This window comes from Crocodylus porosus, unplaced genomic scaffold, assembly GCF_001723895.1.
Source record: "Crocodylus porosus isolate Cpor-Errol unplaced genomic scaffold, CroPor_comp1, whole genome shotgun sequence".
NCBI lineage: Eukaryota > Metazoa > Chordata > Crocodylia > Crocodylidae > Crocodylus > Crocodylus porosus.
Window position 1 is genome coordinate 29,517,579 of NW_017728948.1, and position 18,022 is coordinate 29,535,600.

An 18,022-nucleotide genomic window follows, 5' to 3' on the forward strand; every position below is an offset into this window, starting at 1 on the left:
TCCCTGGTGATGGCCCCTCCCTTCCATTGGATGTATGCCTCCTTCTTAGCTTTGAGGCATTCCTGGATGCTTTTGGTGATAGTCTCCTTCAGGAACGACCATTCTTCTTGGATGGTCCCACCCCCTGGGACCTCAGTGCCTCCCTGACTAGTCTCCTTAGTTCAATGAAATCCACCCTCCTGAAGTCCAGGGCTACTGTCTTGCTGCAGGCCTTTGAAACCCTGCGCTGAATGGCGAATTCCAATAGGTGATGATAGTTATCGCCCAGGGGATCAAGCACCCGCATTCCCCTCACCAGGTCTTTGCTTGTGGCCAGGACCAGGTCTAACAAGGCATTTCCCCTGGTGGGACTGTGCACCTCCCAGGTTAGATGGAGATCCTGTAACACTGCTAGGAAGCTACGCGAGCGGTCAGACCTGGCTGACTGCTCTTCCCAGCAAATGTCCGGATAGTTAAGGTCACCCATGATAACCACATCCTTTGACTTCACTACCTCCACGAGCTGACTTGAGAATTCCCATTCTAGCTCTTCTCCCTGGAGAAGTTTCTGTTTCCTGCAAGCCTGCCTTCTGAATCGTCAAATATTTTTCCCCCAATAGATTTGGACGCTTATAATTCGATTTGGACCTTTTTAATGGGTCTCCCGATTCAGTTTGGATTAAGCCACCAAATTGGGCCGGATGTCCTCCAAATTGAAAATCGGCTACCGAAGCTTTGCACAGTCCTATCCATAACAAACCAAGGCTACTTCCACGTGTGACAACTAGACTTGGCAGGATTTGATTTTTATCAGTAAAATTCAAATTTCACCTCACACTCACAGACTAATATAAAAATATTTCCATCATTAGTAATCAAAATTTATAGAAAGAGGACGTAAAAAAAAACAACAAAACCACATGGCTGATGGAGTGTGTGACAACAGGGGAGCAGTCCAACAGAACCATGCTAACTATAGTTTGGACTGCAACTCCCAGAAACCCCAGGGGACAGGGAACAAAGAAGAGGAAATAAAGTGGATGAGAGAGCTATGGGCAAGCAGAACTGGGACTGATAGAATTCTGTTGCTCAAGTGGCAGCAGTCCTATGCTAGTTAAGTTTGTTGCGGCTGGTGGTTAAAATGCACTACAATAATAGTATACTGTCATAAATCAATTATCTGCCTGCAACATCCTTTTTTGTGTAAACCTGAAAATTTAAAATCAATAAATATTTATTTGTAAGCATATTTAAATTTTGATATCATCTGTCAAATTAGAAAACAAACACAAAAAAACAAACAAACAAAAAAATCGAATCCTGCCAAGTCTAAAAAACACAACACACCACACCTTTCATTCTTCCCTGCCCCCTGCCAAAACAAACAAACAAACAAAAAAAAAGATCTTGCTAACAGTCCATGATTTCTGCTATTATAACCCTGTGGCCTTGTATGCTGCAGTAGATTAGTTTAAAGGCACTGGCAGACCACTTTAGAAGTTTATGTTTAAATCTCTGTACATATGCAAAGGGACCAATGAAAGGACATTTAACTGAAGGACTCGTAACCGTTTAGAAGCAAGGGCTTTGTAGTTACTGAGAAATTATTGTTTTTCCATGACCTGGAAAATAAGCTTCCATTCTAGGTACAGAACCACAAATATTTATAATTTGAGAGCTGAGATAATTAGACCTCAGGTAGACAGAATAAAAACAGGAGTTTTATACTATCTAGGTGGGCTCAGTGGATACTTCTGATCAAGGAACACACATTGGTGTCTGCTGGAGTCAGAGTCCAATTTCCAATACCTGTGATAGCTCTGCTGATCATCTGCATTCAGTAGTACAGACCCTGCATCCCAAGCCCCTAATACATGAAATAGTGCCATATTTCTGAAAGTCTGACCTCAGAAGCTAGCTATTTTCCTCCTCATTGTTATATAGAAGAAAACTGGCCTTTAACTCCAGAGTTTTTAGTACAGTTGACACAAAATACTATTAATTTAAATTATTTTAATTGTACTAAAAATTTATATAGTTTATGCTGTATCAAAATTCAAATTTCATTTTAAGCTGGTTTACTTGTAAAAAGGAAAATTTCATTACAATTTAATTAAAAATAGAAAAATCTGATTTAAATAAAAAAAAAAATCTGATTTTTAAAATCAATTTTTACCCATCCTCAAAAGTTGCCAGATCTTCAACGTCATGAATGAAGAGCTGCCTCACATGGGCAGTATACCCATTAACACAAGTGTGGATACTAAATTTATTAACAAAGCCCAAGCGACTTTTGTATTAGAAGCTTTGTCAGTTGCAAGTAAAATAACCTTCTATAGAGCTAAATTATTGATGATACGTTTAAACTGGTCAACCATACATTGGGCTGTGTGGTGATGCTCAGTTGTGCACCAAAATGTGTAAAAGATTTTGGAGTTGTGAACAAAGTTGATGACACCATCATTGTAAATATTTATACCATCAGATACTAGGGACACAAAAGAGGAGCTTGTGCAATAAGAACATCAACACTTTTTCACATCTTCCACTTCAGCATTCAGAAGACTTCCCTCAAGTGATTCCCTGCTTGAAACTTTGTAAATTGAATGTAGCTTTTGGGGAAAAAAATTGAGCACATAAGCTTTTTCAACTATATGACATGGTATATTGCTGGCATAAATGCCTCTAGCAAAAATATGATCAATATCATTTTTTCAGTTGCCCAAAAAACTCTCAGTACTAATTTGATAAACTTCTGAAAGCTTTCACAGGAGTAGGTTTTCTTGATACTGAAAACACACGGGGTGCATCCACATATGTAATTAACGTGAGGCAATAAACTCCAGCATTTATCGCTTCAGTTTATTGCCCCCAGGCATGCCATTTGAACGTGAGCCTGGGAGCAATAAACTTCGGAGTTTATTGCCATCTGAACATGTACCCGGGACCACAGCACTATAAGCTGGGTCAGAATAGCCCTGGCGGGCAGGGACCCCCAAAACTCAGCCTGCCAGCCTGGGGCTGCTTCCTCAGTAAAACATGCTGCAGGGGGCTGATTGGAGCACGAGGGTGCTTCAGTGCAGGGCTAGCCATGCAGTAAACATTTCATGTAGGTTATGTCCACAAGGCAGGAACATTGCTATTGGATCATGTAGTAATGGAACCAACTTCATTTTACCTCGCATCTACATTTAAAAAAAAAACAAAAAACCTGCTTTGTGAAGGTGAATTAGAAGGAGAATGTGAAGGCAAAAGCAGATGATGCAAACCAGTTGCCCTTTCTTACTGTTCAGCTACAATAGCCTATCTTTGCCAGCCTGCTCTTAAATAGAGTGCACATGTGTTCCGATTCCTACCAGACTGATGGGCAAGGAACTCTCACTCCTGCTCTTGCTAACAGAAAACACTATGATGCAATAAAAAAGGTAGGCTGCCACCTACACAAGAGCATTCTTGGATTTATAGAATATTTGCCAATATTTTTTACTGTAATCACATAATAGCCTGTCCCTTGACAAGCTAGCCAACACTAGTCCTTGACAAGTTTATCATCAAGTAATCATAGAAAAAAGGCTATTCATGTTGTTATTCATTCTATATACCACAGGAATTACAAAAGATCAACAGGCGAAAGTAGTCATGGACTGAAAGTGTAGAATTACTGAAGGCTATAAAATGAAAATAAGCTTCAATCACTCATTTGGTAGATTTAAAGTAGTGACTTCAAGTTAAAACAATCTACCTCCGATTACTAATACGTTAAAACATTCACTTTACCCAAAAACTATTTTCTTGGGAAAATAAAACAGTAATAAAATCATCTTACAAGCAGCATTGTTAAAATGTTTCAGATTTCTAGGGAGCAAAGGTTGAAGTTAGACAAGTGAGAGAAAAATGGAAAAACAGGAGAGTTCAGTATTGAATGCAACAGGAGTGAGAGTAGTGATAGAAAGAAAGAAAAAGGAGAAGCAGCATGTAATCTGCTCCACCTAAAATAAGAAAGGAGAAAGGGAAACAGGGAAAAAAAAGATAGAAGAGAAAATGCTATGGATTCATACCTGAAGTAATAAAAATAACTTGGGACTGAAAGATTATCCCCGAATCACTTGATTTTTCCAAACTTTTACTGCATAATTTAACGTGAAAGGCAAGACTCTATTACCTTTCTTTCGAAAGAGTGCATTTAGATAATTTTCTGCTTGGCATTCAATCTTATCAGTGTTGGACTGGCCCTGAGATGACAGTTCCTCTGTAGGTGTTGACTGTGAAGAACCAATAATTGGTGTACGATCCTAGAAAATGCAAGACAGCAACAGATCTCAATAAAGGTTGTAGCCTGTTTTAAGAAATCATGAGATTAATAAATAGCAAGAATGTAACAGATGCAATAAAAGACTTGTGTTGTAAAGCTAAGCTAGAATTCCTTCTTTCCCCTACTCAAAACATTTGATTTCTAGTATAAAAATCAACAATGTGAACCCACTGGGGAAATCTCCAATTCTACTTTCAGTCCTAACATTTGAAAAAAACTCAGAGTAAACAATTTACATGCTTCATATTACATTCATACTTACACTGACTGTTTCTTTGTGTAAGTTACAAAAGGAACATTTCTCATCCATAGACCAGTCAGTCAACTCTTCTGGCTCACAGTCTTAAAAAAATAAAATAAAAGCATTTAAAAAGACAAGCAAAAATGGATGTTAAGAGAGAAGAATAACCTGTGCTTCCTACAACTGACTCTATTAAAAGGCTGGATTTTTAATCTAACCTGTATTTAATTAAATTAGTTCAATGTATATCATTCAACGTTCCAGATCTGAAGATTTTCAGTTCTACTCTCAAGTCAGGTCACTTGGCTCACCCAAAAGCTGAGTGTCAAGGTTGGGAGTTCGGAGGTTTCATTCTTTAATGTAATGTGATCATCCAATTAAAAACCCTATACTAGTTCTCAAACATAGCAAATGAGCTTGGAGGCCTGGTTAACACTAAGACAATATCTTTGCCATCTGCCCACAGGCAGTTGCTGTACTACCAGTGTTTTATCTAACTCCACTTAACATGCCTAGCTACCTCTCTCTCTAGATATAAAACCACATTGTACATCATAATCACAAAAGTAAATGTCATAGTCTGGCCACAATCACAAAAGTAGTACCTGTGAAAATATATACATTTCCTGTAAAAATAAATTACCTTTGAAAAACTGACAGAATAACAAACCTGGAAGCTGAATTCTTCTATCCACAAATCAAGTAAAAATTGAGTCATGCAAATTTCCCAGTACTGCACTACCTACATGTCTCAATCCTAACAGAATCATATCTAGAAATTGGATGGCAAACTTTATATCCATGACAATTCATTTATTGCCCTGCTTGATGCCACTGCATACAGGGACACCTTACATAGTCAACTGTAGTTGTGATTTTCTCTGGAGAGAAATGCACAAATATCTAATTAATTTCACATAGGCTACTTAACTCCTAGCTAGTAGATCAGAGCAAATTTCAGTCACTACTTTGGCAGTATTTATACCAGCAACAAAGAAGTGATAGGATCAATGCCCTATTACTGATCTCTTGAAACAATTTTCCTCCCAAAAGAATATTTCAAAAGCTAGAATAAGTACAATAACAGAAAATAATAGTGCTAAAAAGCTGAAAAATGAACTACATGGATAAAACTAGCACTTTTCCTGGAGGTTCACCATTGGCGATATTAAAAAAACTGAACTGGGAAAAAATTAAGTGAACTGATTGGCTGATATGAATTCTGAACCTTAATGAATATATATAGAGTCATTTAACAATGAACACAACACAATTCCTACAACAGAGTAGTATATTAATACCTGGTTAAATTCAGAACAGGATGTTACATATAGCTATACCAGGTCCAGTATATACCTATACCAGCCCCCTGCCACGATCAAGAACACTGCTGAAAAATAAACCCTGCCCATTTATGTCCACACTATTCAAACACATAACCTGGAATTAAGGAGGGGCATATTTATTTCGCAGTGCTCTCTGGGTCACCTGAGTAACAGTATCCATGAATATTATTTTATTGTTTAATTAGACTCCAAGAGCAGCTCTAATTAAAAGCACCCGGAGTCGTTTTTCAGCGCCCTCGCCGCCATTTTTCAGCATGGGGATGCTGATACACGTGACACTGGAGTCTGCTGGAGCATGATAATTATTCTGTACGTGTATAGGTGCCCTTATATTTTATTCTTATTGTTCACCAAATGGAAAAACGTTATTGCTGAAAATAATTGGAAACAATCAGTTTGACTTAAACTTTAGTGAAAATGCTTATGCTTTAAGTACAGACAAAGACATTCTACCAATATAATATTAGGAACTGTTAATAAACTTATCTGACAACTGCTGAAACAGTGCTGAACCCATTTTACCTTTGATCACACTTTAAAATAAGCTGTTTTAAATACTAGTTCAATTAAATGGCCTGTTCACAATCACAGTCAGTAACATATGGAGTCAGAATTTCTACAGGAAATCTGCGTTTATAGATCATACTTGTAATTCTAATACAATATGAACTGCTCAACACTGCAGCAGACATGGAAAAATACAAGTCAAATGTCATTGGAAAGGGAGCCTCTGTCACTTTCCACGGGAATGAAAAGGCCAATTCAATTACATTATTAACAAAGGTTCTAATGTGATTTCATTTCACAGAAATATGCCAATTCCTGAAGTTTGTACACAAATTCATGCAACTATTTTTTGAAGTTTTTTAGAATTCATTTAATAAAACTAAGAGCGCATGTGTGTATGTGTTTGGGGGAGGTGAGCAGGGTTCTGAATGTATTCCAGAATTCAGGATCTCAATGTTCTACTTCCAGCAGGCTCTCATTTAAACCAGGAAACTGTTAGCTGGAGTCAGTTTAGAGCAAGCTTAGCCAACAAGCTACATATGTGCCAGAAGTGGCAAAGCCAGCCTGTGTTAGATATATGGCAGATGGGGCAGGGAGCAGAAAAGAAGAGCAACAGATAAGGTAGGGAGCACAGGACAGAAAGCAGAAGGAAGACCAGATGACAGAGCAGGAGATCAGAGTGGCACTTGGGGACAGTGTGGTGCTTAAATTGTGACAATAGTTCTCAGGCATAAAAATTATTTTTAAAATTTAAACTAACATTTTAAACTTTACCTAGAAACGTACTGGTAATCAGTACAAACAACGGAAATACTGTAGGAAATACAATTTATCTACCAAATTTCACAGTTTGCAATTTACAAATTGTTTAGCTACCCTAGATAGTTTGTTTACATTGCACTAATTCAAACCAGAGTGACAGAAGGCTTGGATATACCCCCAGCAAAGCCTGTTTTTTGAAAGTTGAAGGGGGGGAAAAAACAAAAAACCTCAAAATAAGTGGTAACACATTCTTTGTAACAATTTAGTGACACATTCAGGAATAAGTGGAACTCCAATAATACCTTCAGGTTATAAACTTACACAAGTTATGGAGAAACATGAACAATAATGCAGCTTCTATAATCACTGCCATTTTTCCTGGTTGTTTCTCTCTGACATTTGCATTATCTGTGTTGAGCCTCACTCAGCTAGCTCTCATATATGCCCCAGCTACTTCTGAATGTAATCTGCATCTTCATTGCCAGCAATCCCTTGATTCAAGGATGACCTCTACCAGAGCTCATTGATGGGTCCTGAGTCCAATCCTTGAGCCACAGATTTATCTGCAGAGGTTGCAGATCTTTCCACAGGGGAGAGTAGTTTGCAGGCTAGTATTTCTCTCATTCGCACCTCCATTCTCTTCTCTACTTTGAAGGCAAGACCCTTATCTTCAAAATGGACTGCAGCTTGGTTGAAGTTGTGGCACCACTGGAAATGGTCAACAGCCAGCACCCCACAGCTCTTGATGTCAGCATCCGTTTTCTGGAGGTATGCCTACAATGTGTCCTTGTAGCATTTTCCTCTGGCCACCCCAAGACCTCAAACCATTACTAGGCCGGGAATAGAGAGTTGAGCATCCACACACAATGTCTGGCCCAGCTGGTAATATTGGCTTCAGCAATGATGTTGGCGTTTGTCTGGCCATCTTCCCATTTGATGTGGAAGATATTCCGGAGGCATTGTGGGTGATACCTTTCCAGCTCGAGATAATGACAACAGGTCACCCATGTTTCACATCTGTAGAGGAAAGAAGGAATGATGACAGCATCGTGGACCTGGATCTTGGTAAATAAAGATCATGATACATAGCGACATGCCAACGTAATTTCCCAAGAAAGGCACTTGTGCATGGGATTATATGCTGGATCTCTTCATCAGCATTCACTCTGAGTGGTGGCTACCAAGGTAGGGGAAGCGCTCGACTATCTCCAGGATCTTTCCCTCAATGGTAAGTTGGGGACTGGGGTCATATTCATGACTCAAGGTGGGCTGACAGAGGACTTCAGTTTAAATTTGGTAGGCTTCTCCAAAAACATGCATTTCCGAGGTTTTCCCCAGCGTGCACAAGGATGGTGCAGTCACCAGAATACTTAAAGTCAAGGATGGCTGTCTTCAACCAAACCCATCCTAGACTGAAAAGACCTCCATCTGTTTGGCATTTTGTGTCAAGAAGAAAAGTGGTCCCCAAGAACCAAGATGACTGTCAAAAAGGAAACAGTTGGGGTGATGACACATCCATGCTTGACCTCAGTATGGATGGCAAGTGGATCTGTCTCCAATCCACTACATAGGACATTTGCTGTCATCTGGTTGTAAAGAAACCTCAGAACCTTTATGTGGTTTTCAGCACATACAAATCTGACTAGTACTTTCCACAAGGCTTCAGGACTGATGGAATCAAAGGCCTTAGTGAGGTCAATGAAGCTCGTATACGGGTCCTGATGTTGTTCCCGACACTTCTTGGAACTGGTGGACAACAAAGATCATGTCAGTTGTCCCACTGAGATTCTGGCAGGACTTCCTCAGCAAGAGTTAGAAGAATGTTCAGGCTGATGTGGGCAAGGATTTTTCCTGCTTTGGAAAGGCAGGCGATTCCTCAGTAGTTCCCACACACAGACTCATCTCCTTTCTTGAAAATAGTCATGATGTTGACATCTCTCAGGTCCTCAGGGACTTCTTCGTTGTTCCAAATTCAGAGAATAAAGTTCAAGGAGTCTCAGTATTAGTTCCACACCCCCAGCCTTGTAAATTTCCACAGGTATATCATCTGGTCCAGGAGTCTTGTTGTTCTTGGTTTCCTTGATGGCACACCAAGAAGACTGGGGAGGGATTCCCTTTCAGGCAGATGGACTCAAATGGTGGTATCTGCCAATCAACTCACAGTTCAGGAGTGCCTCAAAGTACTCTTTACCTAGCTTGGATAGACTCACCGTCTGAGTGTTGAGCCATCTTGTGACCATAGGAAAGTAGGACCATGAGAAATTGGGCTATAAATAGTTTAATTGCCTGGGAGAAGCTATGCATGTCATGTTTGTCAGCACAGAACTGAATCTCCTTGGCTTTATCTTGCTACCACAGAATTCTGATTTCCCAGATCCTCCTTTGAGCTTTAGTTTTGAGGAGCTGGTACGCATCCTTCTTCTGCTGAGATAAGGTGTCATCTTGCCAAGCAGAATAAGATTCTTTTGCAGCTGAGGAAGTCTTGGACCTCTGCCTTGCTTTAATCAAACCAGTCTTGGTGACAACAGGTGGTATAGCCAATAGATTCAGCACAGGCCATATAAATGGCAGTTTTAAACCCCTTCAAAAGCTCCTCAGTGTTGCCTTCATTTGTGGACAACAGGGCAGAGAGCTTTCCATGGAGACACTGCTGGAGACACCTTTGGGTCTTGAAGAGATTTGGTGTTGAGAGTCCTTTCGCACTGCTTTTGCCTGTTTTCAGCGTTTCAGAGCAAGCTACATGTTCAGGCTGGATCTGACAAAAATAGCGATGTCCAGCAATCATCGGTTCCTCACATGGCTCGCATGACACACATCCATTTGATCACAGGCTCTAACAATGACAGTTGAGGAAGTTCCAATGCTTAGACTGAGCATCTCCATGTGTCCTGGTATTTGTCACTCTGTCTGAAGATGGCATTCATGATGACAAGACTGTGGCTCCCTGCATTTGTTCAGAAGGATGCCTTTGGAGCTAGCTTTCCCTCTCCTCCTTTCACACTGGTGCCACTCCAGAGTTCCCAGTCATGTCCAATTCTGGCACTGAAGTCACTGAGAAGAATGATCTTGTCCTCCTTGCGAGTATTAGCCAAAACATGTTCAAGGTTGGAGTAGAACTGTTCTTTGACATCGTCAGCAGCATCAAGCTTTGAAGCATATGCACTGAGGATAGTGGTGTACTGATTGTTGCTCAGCTTAAGACAAAAAGTCATAAGATGTTTGCTAACGCCCACAGAGAGCTCCTTAACTTGACTGACAAGCCAATTCTTGATGATGAAGCAGGTGCTGAATACATCTATCCTGGGCCAGTTTCCCTTCCAGAAGGTGTAGCCTCCACCTCCCTCCCTCAGTTGAACCTCATCCAGTTCTCTCGTCTCATCCAGAGCTGTAATGTCAATGCTGTATTTCACTAGTTCCCCTGAAAATGACAGCAGTTGTTTCTGGTCACAGAGAGTAATCCTGGGGGACAGTTATTCAGCCAGGAACAGAGCCTAGATTTAGGGCACCTTTTCTAGCTCCTCCCCATGTGGGGTGAGCAGAGGAGATTCAGATTACCATTGTAGAAAATTAGGGTTTGAAGGAACCTCAGCAGGTGATCTAGTTCAACACCCTGCTCAAGGCAGGACCAGACCCAAATAGATCATCCCAGCCAAAGCTTTGTCTAGATGGGGTCTCAAAAACATCCAAGGATGGAGATTCCATCACCTCCCTGGTAACCTGTTCGTGTTTTACTAACCTCCTCGTAAGAAAATTCTTCCTAATATTGAACCAAAAGTTTCTTTGCTGCAACTTGAGACCACTGCTCCCTGTTCTGTCATCTGCCACCACCGAGAACAGTCTAGCTTCATTCTCTTTCAAACCCACCTTCAAGGGTTGCTATTAATAGTAGAAAAGGCTGCTATTAAATCCCTTCTCAAGGCTAAATAAGCACAGTTCCATCAGCTTCTCAGTTCCCCCAGTCTTTCCTCATAAATCATGTGCCCAAGCCCCCTTACAGTTTTTGCTGCCCTCTCCTGGACTCTATCCAATTTTTCCACATCTTTTCTGTAGTGTGGTAGCCCAAAACTGAACACAGTACTACAGATGTGGCCTCACTAGTGCCACATAGAGCGGAATAATCACTTCCCTTAACCTGCTGACAATACACCTACCAATGCAGCCCAGTACGCTGTCAGTCTTCTTGGCAACAAGGGCACACTGCTAACTTATATTCAGCTTATTGTCCACTGTAACCCCCAGGTCCTTTTCTGCAGAGCTGCTGCCCAGCCAGTCATCCCCCAGCCTGTACTTGTCCATTGGATTGTTCTGTCCTAAGCACAGGATTTTGTACTTGTCCTGGTTGAACCTCATAAGATTTCTTTTGGCCTAATCCTCCAATTTGTGTTGGTCACTCTGAATCCTAGCCCTACTCTCCAGTGCATCTATTCCTCCCTTCAGCTTAGTGTCATATGCAAACTTGTGCGGGTGCAACTTTATGCCATCTTCCAAGTCACTGATGAAGAAATTGAACAAAACTGGCCCCAGAACCTGGGACACTCCACTTGATACCAGATGCCAATTAGACATTGAGCCATTGATTATTACCCTCTGGGTAGGACTGCTCAGTCAGGGTTTGGCACCTGCCAAACCGCACCCGTGTCAACCCAGGTGCAGTCTGACCATCAGGCTACCGCTGCCTACATGCAGATTCATGGTTGGAGCCTGCTGGATTCACTAGTCCCATCTCCATCATCACTGGTCCATCGTTACAGGGCTTTTGGAGGTTGGTACAAGAAAGCATGTTGTTTCCTGTGGTAGAAGTCTATGAGTGACTTTAACTGAGGAAGCTGTTGAAATGAAACAGCAATCGCGTGATTCTGACAGATGGAGATCAATGCCCAATGGCAAGGGAGAACCCTAGATGATAGGAGACCTCGATTTTGCCACACCCTCCTTTCATCTTTATAGATACTGAGATCCTGACATCTTCTACTAAGAAGAACTTGGGGTTGAATCATGAGGAATTGGGGTTGGATTGTGATTAGTCTCAAACCTCCCCTCAGGCCTGTTCACCATGGGTGACCATGCCAGGAACGTAAGACTCCAGGAGACATAGCTTTGAGGGCCACTGGGGCACACGGGACTCCCCATCACTAAAAATTTTTTGTCCATGAAGTAATAACCATACACATAATAAACAACAACTTCCCCTCTAATTTCCTAATGATATGAATACATCTATATAGCTATCTATCTATATCTATACAAAATGTGGAACACAGGAGACAACAGAGTAAATCCCTATAAAATCTCTCAAGGGTACTCCCAGGGAAGAACAGGTTCCCCCCAGCTGTCCCAGAAATTAATGGAGTCATGCGAGGACAACTGTATTTATTTCTGCCAACATCCATAGATATGTCATCAAAATACCAGGGTCAGCAACATTAAAAACAGTTCTCAATAAATGAACATGGGTGCCTACACTGAATCCACTGCAAAGAGGAGATCAACCACCAATACAATTTATACAATAGCAAATTCCACAAAATATACACTGGCACTATTGTAAAAAGTCCTCTTAGTTTCAACAAAACTTGTGTTCCAAAAATAAATTCCACCATCTTACATAAACGTGGAGGCTTCCAAATTAAATATAAAACACAGCTAATGCAATAATGCACTGACTATATTGTTGTTTGTTATTTTTATTTCATTCAGTTTGTTTTATTATATCCCACAATTAAAATACAAAACAGAATTTTGTACTGGTAAATTTTGAGGGAGGTAAATTGAAGATTTTGACAAACTGGACTTCTGACAACAAGAAAAAAAACAACAGGCCTAGTTTGGGACTATGGGATAAACTGAATATTTATATAGGTTGATTTAGTTGCTCCTAATACTTGCAGCTATTATTTCAAAATGGTCTTCAGCCTCTGGAAGACCAAGTCGCATCAATTTATAAAAATCGGTTCATATTTTAAAAAACTCTCTGCAACCATGCAGGATAATTTCTCTTTTTTATGGAATTTTGGATTCTGCAGCAAAGGGTTGGATTCTGTGGAAAAATTCCTCTGCCTGTGGATCTCAGAATATAGCGGATCTTACTGAACATAACTGAAACTGGAGACTGTCCCTAGACTAAATGAAGTTTAGAGGTAGTTTGTCAGTTAGGTGTGATGTAAATTCTTTATGTGGCTTGTGGCTGTCTACAAAACCAAAACTTAAACAGGAAAATACCACTAAGATTAAGCAAAACTTTTGTCAAAATAAATGATTTTTCATCACACTCAGGTGACAGGTTACCTCTGCTGCACTTCTGACAAGCTATTTTCTTAGTGATTTCCCAAAAAATCTGAACATTTCCATTGCCTATAATCTTTTGTATTTTTATGAGAAAAGGAACCCAGATATTTAGTTAAGGAGCTCTTCCCTTATCCACTTTATTGGTGCAAGAGTAATGTTGGACAACATACTCTCCTTTGCCTTACTAAAATTACCTGAAATAAGCTCTCTCATGCACCTGGTATGTTTCTGTGCTTCTGCTGAAGCTTTGAGACCTTGAATGCTGACAAACAAGCCTGTAGGCACAAAACTGGAAACAGCTACCATTCTTTATCAGACACATGAAAGAACATCCAGTTCTTCAGGTCTGCTGCTATTTCTATTACCTTGTTACGGCAGTTTCATAACAAAGATGCACTGATATATTAGTCCATATTGGATCAGCACTGATAAAAGGAAAACTGATATTATTGGCAAATTGGCCTTTTTTGTTTGGTATAGCTGATAATGTCACTGATAAAGGCTGCATGCATGTGCACAGCTGCAGCATGCACAAGGACAGGACTATAGCCTGGCAGCTTGCAAAGCAGTGTCCAGCCAGTAAGGGGGGGGGGAGAGAGGGGATGAGGAAAGAAATGGGGGAGGGCGAGATTGAGGCCCCCACAGTGGGGCTGGGGCATGCACTGTCCAGCTGGGGGGGTGAAACAGGATGGAGCTGTGGATAGCTTGTTCAGGGTGCAGGGCAAAGTAAATTCTGGGGTGGCTGTAGTCCATCCTGTAGCCTCCATCCCGAGTGCAGCTCTGGCCCAGCCCAGCACCCACGCCAGAAAGAAGCCAGCATAGCCCCTGGCCCTGAGCCCTCAGTAGGCAGCCTGGTCTCTTTCTCCATGCACAAATCCAGGGGGGCACATGCCCCCCAGCAGCGAGGAACCAAACCCTGCTTTCTCCCCTGATGCCCCCTGGATTGCCACCCACAGCTTTGTCCTGCGTCCTGCCCCACCCAGGCAGTGCATGCCCCTGCTCCATTCCCTCTCTCACCATGGGGGGGACTCAATCTGCCCCCTGCCCAAGCCCCTTCACTCTCCTACATGCCTTCCACCCCACAGACTTACCAGCCAGACACTGCTCTCCAAGCTGCCAGGCTGCATATTGAATATCAGATCAGTATTGGCCAATATGGCTGGTTAATTAGCCAAAAAAATCTTTAAGTCGGTGCACCCCTATTTTGTACATACTGGCCATGTGCAAACATCCAGTTTCTACTGGGAAAGTTGCTGCTCTCCAGGAGAAACCACAAGTGTACAAATGTTCAAAGCAAAAGTGGCCATGCTGGGAGAAAAAAAACCTGGGAACAACCAGGGCTAAACTGCTCCCAGGAGAGTTTCTCCTGAGGCATCAAATGTCTATACATGTTCTAAGAGTAGCCTTTCCAGGGTTTCTTCTCCCACCCCTCTTCCCCCCATTCACTGGGAGACAGCATGTTGCTAGGGCTGGACTTAACTGCTCCAGCTGAACACATCCCCTTAATAATCCCCACATTGCTCTGCACAGAGACATAGGCGGATCCTGAGCAGTATGCCAGCCAATCATGACTGTCCTGTGCACTGCTGCCATCTGTTGCAAGACAGACTGAGGGATCCTGCAGAGCACACAGATGTGAGCACAAAGCCCCACTACACAGCATCATTACTATAAGCCCTCAGCTCCTCAGGGGCTCAGCATTTGAATGTCTGTTCAGGCATCTCTGGGTAAGTTTTTTCTACCAGGAGAACAGAGCTGGGAGAATTTGCCCAGACTATTTGTTTCCCAACAGGCACAGGAAGAAGCCTGATGTTCTCATGACCTCTTTTCTAACTTCTTAGAAGACCTGAAGTTTTCATTCTAAGACAGTTAAAGAATAATGTTTACGCTATCAAGGAAAACATCCTTTAAGTTAGACTCATGTAAATACTCCCAAAGGACCTTGAAAATAAAAATACCAAGCACCTCAAAAAATGAAGCTTTCTTCCTCTAAAATCCTAAGTGATTTTTATTTTTGTCTGGAGAAAAAAAGCACTGCTGTCATCACTCTGCTTTCTCTCTATCTGACAGAGAGAAAAACAAGATGAATGATGCATATCCAACGACAGGAATCAAGTACTTCAACTAATAGGCTAAAAATAGATGTAAAAGATTCAGAGTGCAAGTAAGCTTGCAAGTAAGAAGCACTGGATGTATTGATGGAGTGAAAAATAAAAATGCTCAACTAATAGTAAATGGAGTATGAAGGCTGTAGGACAGCAGTCACCAACTAGTGGATCTAGATCCATCGGTAGATCTTGGAGCCTCTTGGAGTCAATCTGAGGCTGAGGTGGGGGCCCCCCCCCCCGAGTACCCGTATGTATGCATGCGCGCATACCAGCCCAGGAGGTCAGTCTGTGGGCAAGGAAAGGGGCAGGGGCTAGATTAAAGTCCCTGCGGTGAGGGACAGTACCACAGAGGCAGGAGCAGGGATAAGTTGAGTGGGGCCCTGGCCGGGTAGAACTTACCTGCTGGGGAGGCGCATCCCCAAATAATTTTCTCCCTCTGCCTCTATCTGTCCCCCTATCTAGTCCCTCCCCACAAACTTACCTCCTGGGCAAGAAGCATCAGATACCCTCCAGGAGCTAATGCCTTGACAGTATTCAAAAATGTACTGTTTCTAAATATAAAAGACTGGCAATAAGAGTTAAGGCACAATTCAGTAAGGCAGCAGTTCCCAATCTGTGGTACAGGTACCACTAGTGGTACACAGACAACCTGTCAGTGATGTGTGGTAACAGATTTATTATAATTACTTCATATGACAAAAATGTGCTGGTGGTACTTTAGGTTGAATCGATTTAAATTGGTGGTGCACAATCTGTCAGTTTGGGAACCGCTGCAGTAAAGTATTTAACCCATGCCTACTTTTAAGCAAATGTTGAAGTACCTTACTTAATGGAGCACCATAACAATGAAGTGTTATTCAAAGTTAGAGTGATGTGGAGCTATTGATGTGATTAGGAGTTCCCCTGTAAGATCATAAGAAAGAAATGGATTGCTGAAGTAACAGATGTAACAAGAATATCTTAAGCAGCATAATATGAGCTCTATTGGGTTTATCAATTTAGATGAAGAGGAGATCCTGCCAGGTTTATGCATAGGACAAGTATGTATCTTTCACAGATAAAAAAAAGTTATGATTTCCCTCCTTTTTTGATTTGGTAGCTGTTTTAAGCTTCCGATTAACTCAATTTGCCTATTCAATAAGATGGCTTCTGGGGCTGTATGCTGTTCAAGCCTAAAATGTATTTTTCTTCAGGACTACATGTACAGTCAGCAAATAAAAAAAATAAAATTGTTTACTTTAAAACCAAAATGATAGATTGTATTTTTTTCCCCCAGTATGCTTTATGTTTCTGTCAGATATCTCCGAATTCAGTAATTGCATTTATATACCACAAACACTATTTATGGAACAGTTACGCAAGAAATGTACTAGATCATACACATATGTGTTTCCTTTTTGTAAATTTAGGAACTATGATTTTACTATTTTATGCATATCCTGAAAATAATAAATGAAATATACCTTATGGCTGGGAAGCTCAGACTTAACTACTCTCCCCTACTACAAGTACATAAAAGCCATGTAATTTGTTATGATATATTCAAAATAAAATATATTTTACTGCTTAAGAGGCTTAATATGGCAAAATACTGATCCAGCAAAGTACTCCGGCATTTCATTAAAGACAAGCACCTGCAAAACTGAAGCCTTAAAAGATACAGCGATTAAAAAACTAAATGCTGGGAGTCTGCTCTTGAAGTTAAAAATGTGAAGAGGTCCATGGGCTCAATCCAGCCCACGGACCTATTCCGTGCCACTCACGAGTTTGACATTCCTGGACTACAGAATAGTTTAGATGGGACATTCTTGAAATCTTGCTGTTGAAGTAGGGCCATTGTACAGAAAAGCAAGATAGATCCATACAGCCAGAGAGAAAGCAAGCAACAGAAAGCCTGACTCTGAAGCCCAGTAATGACCTCCTACAATGGGAAACTACTGGGTTCCAATCCCTACTCTCAACTGCCTGAAACACTAGGTTATCATTTAAAGTATGGAACCATCCACTTACAGCCATATGAAAGTTACTGTATTCTGTACTAAAAATCAGTGTTTCTGATTTTCACTAGTAGTACTCTTAAGATTCCTACTGGAACAGACCCAGAGCCAGGAATTTAGAAACTGTCTTCAATTTGAACCACATTAGATCCTAGACTGAATTTAAGCACCCGTCTGTTTAGCATGGGGACTTTAGTGCCGTCTCTGTAGTCTAAGATGTAGAAACCAAATGAACATAGCTACCTAAAGGGTTTCATGGCTGCTGAACTACAGTTATTCTGGATCACTTTTTGTGACTTGGATACTATATTCTGCTTGAGTGCCGTTTAGTTATCCAATTTACTAGTTAAAGTATGATTTTTTTTGTATGTTTGTATAATATTTAAGAAATTTGATCATAATCCATAATTGGTGCCATAACATTTTACTGCAATTAAATAAAAAATAAATAAATAAAACAAACATTTATATAGCTAGCTGCTGTA

The 18,022-nt window shown here is 41.0% G+C and overlaps 1 protein-coding gene across 5 annotated transcripts in view; it reads right to left on the reverse strand.

The window, feature by feature from the left end:
• The window catches only part of LCORL (ligand dependent nuclear receptor corepressor like), a 171,330-nt gene that overhangs the window by 96,507 nt on the left and 56,801 nt on the right, over positions 1 to 18,022 (reverse strand). For all 5 annotated transcript variants that reach the window (XM_019552861.1, XM_019552856.1, XM_019552855.1 and 2 more), the window contains exons 3-4: positions 4,554 to 4,633; positions 4,142 to 4,271 (exon numbers count right to left, since the gene is read on the reverse strand). In XM_019552861.1, coding sequence (XP_019408406.1) covers positions 4,142 to 4,271; positions 4,554 to 4,633 — 210 coding nt within the window. The remainder of the gene's footprint in view (positions 1 to 4,141; positions 4,272 to 4,553; positions 4,634 to 18,022) is intronic.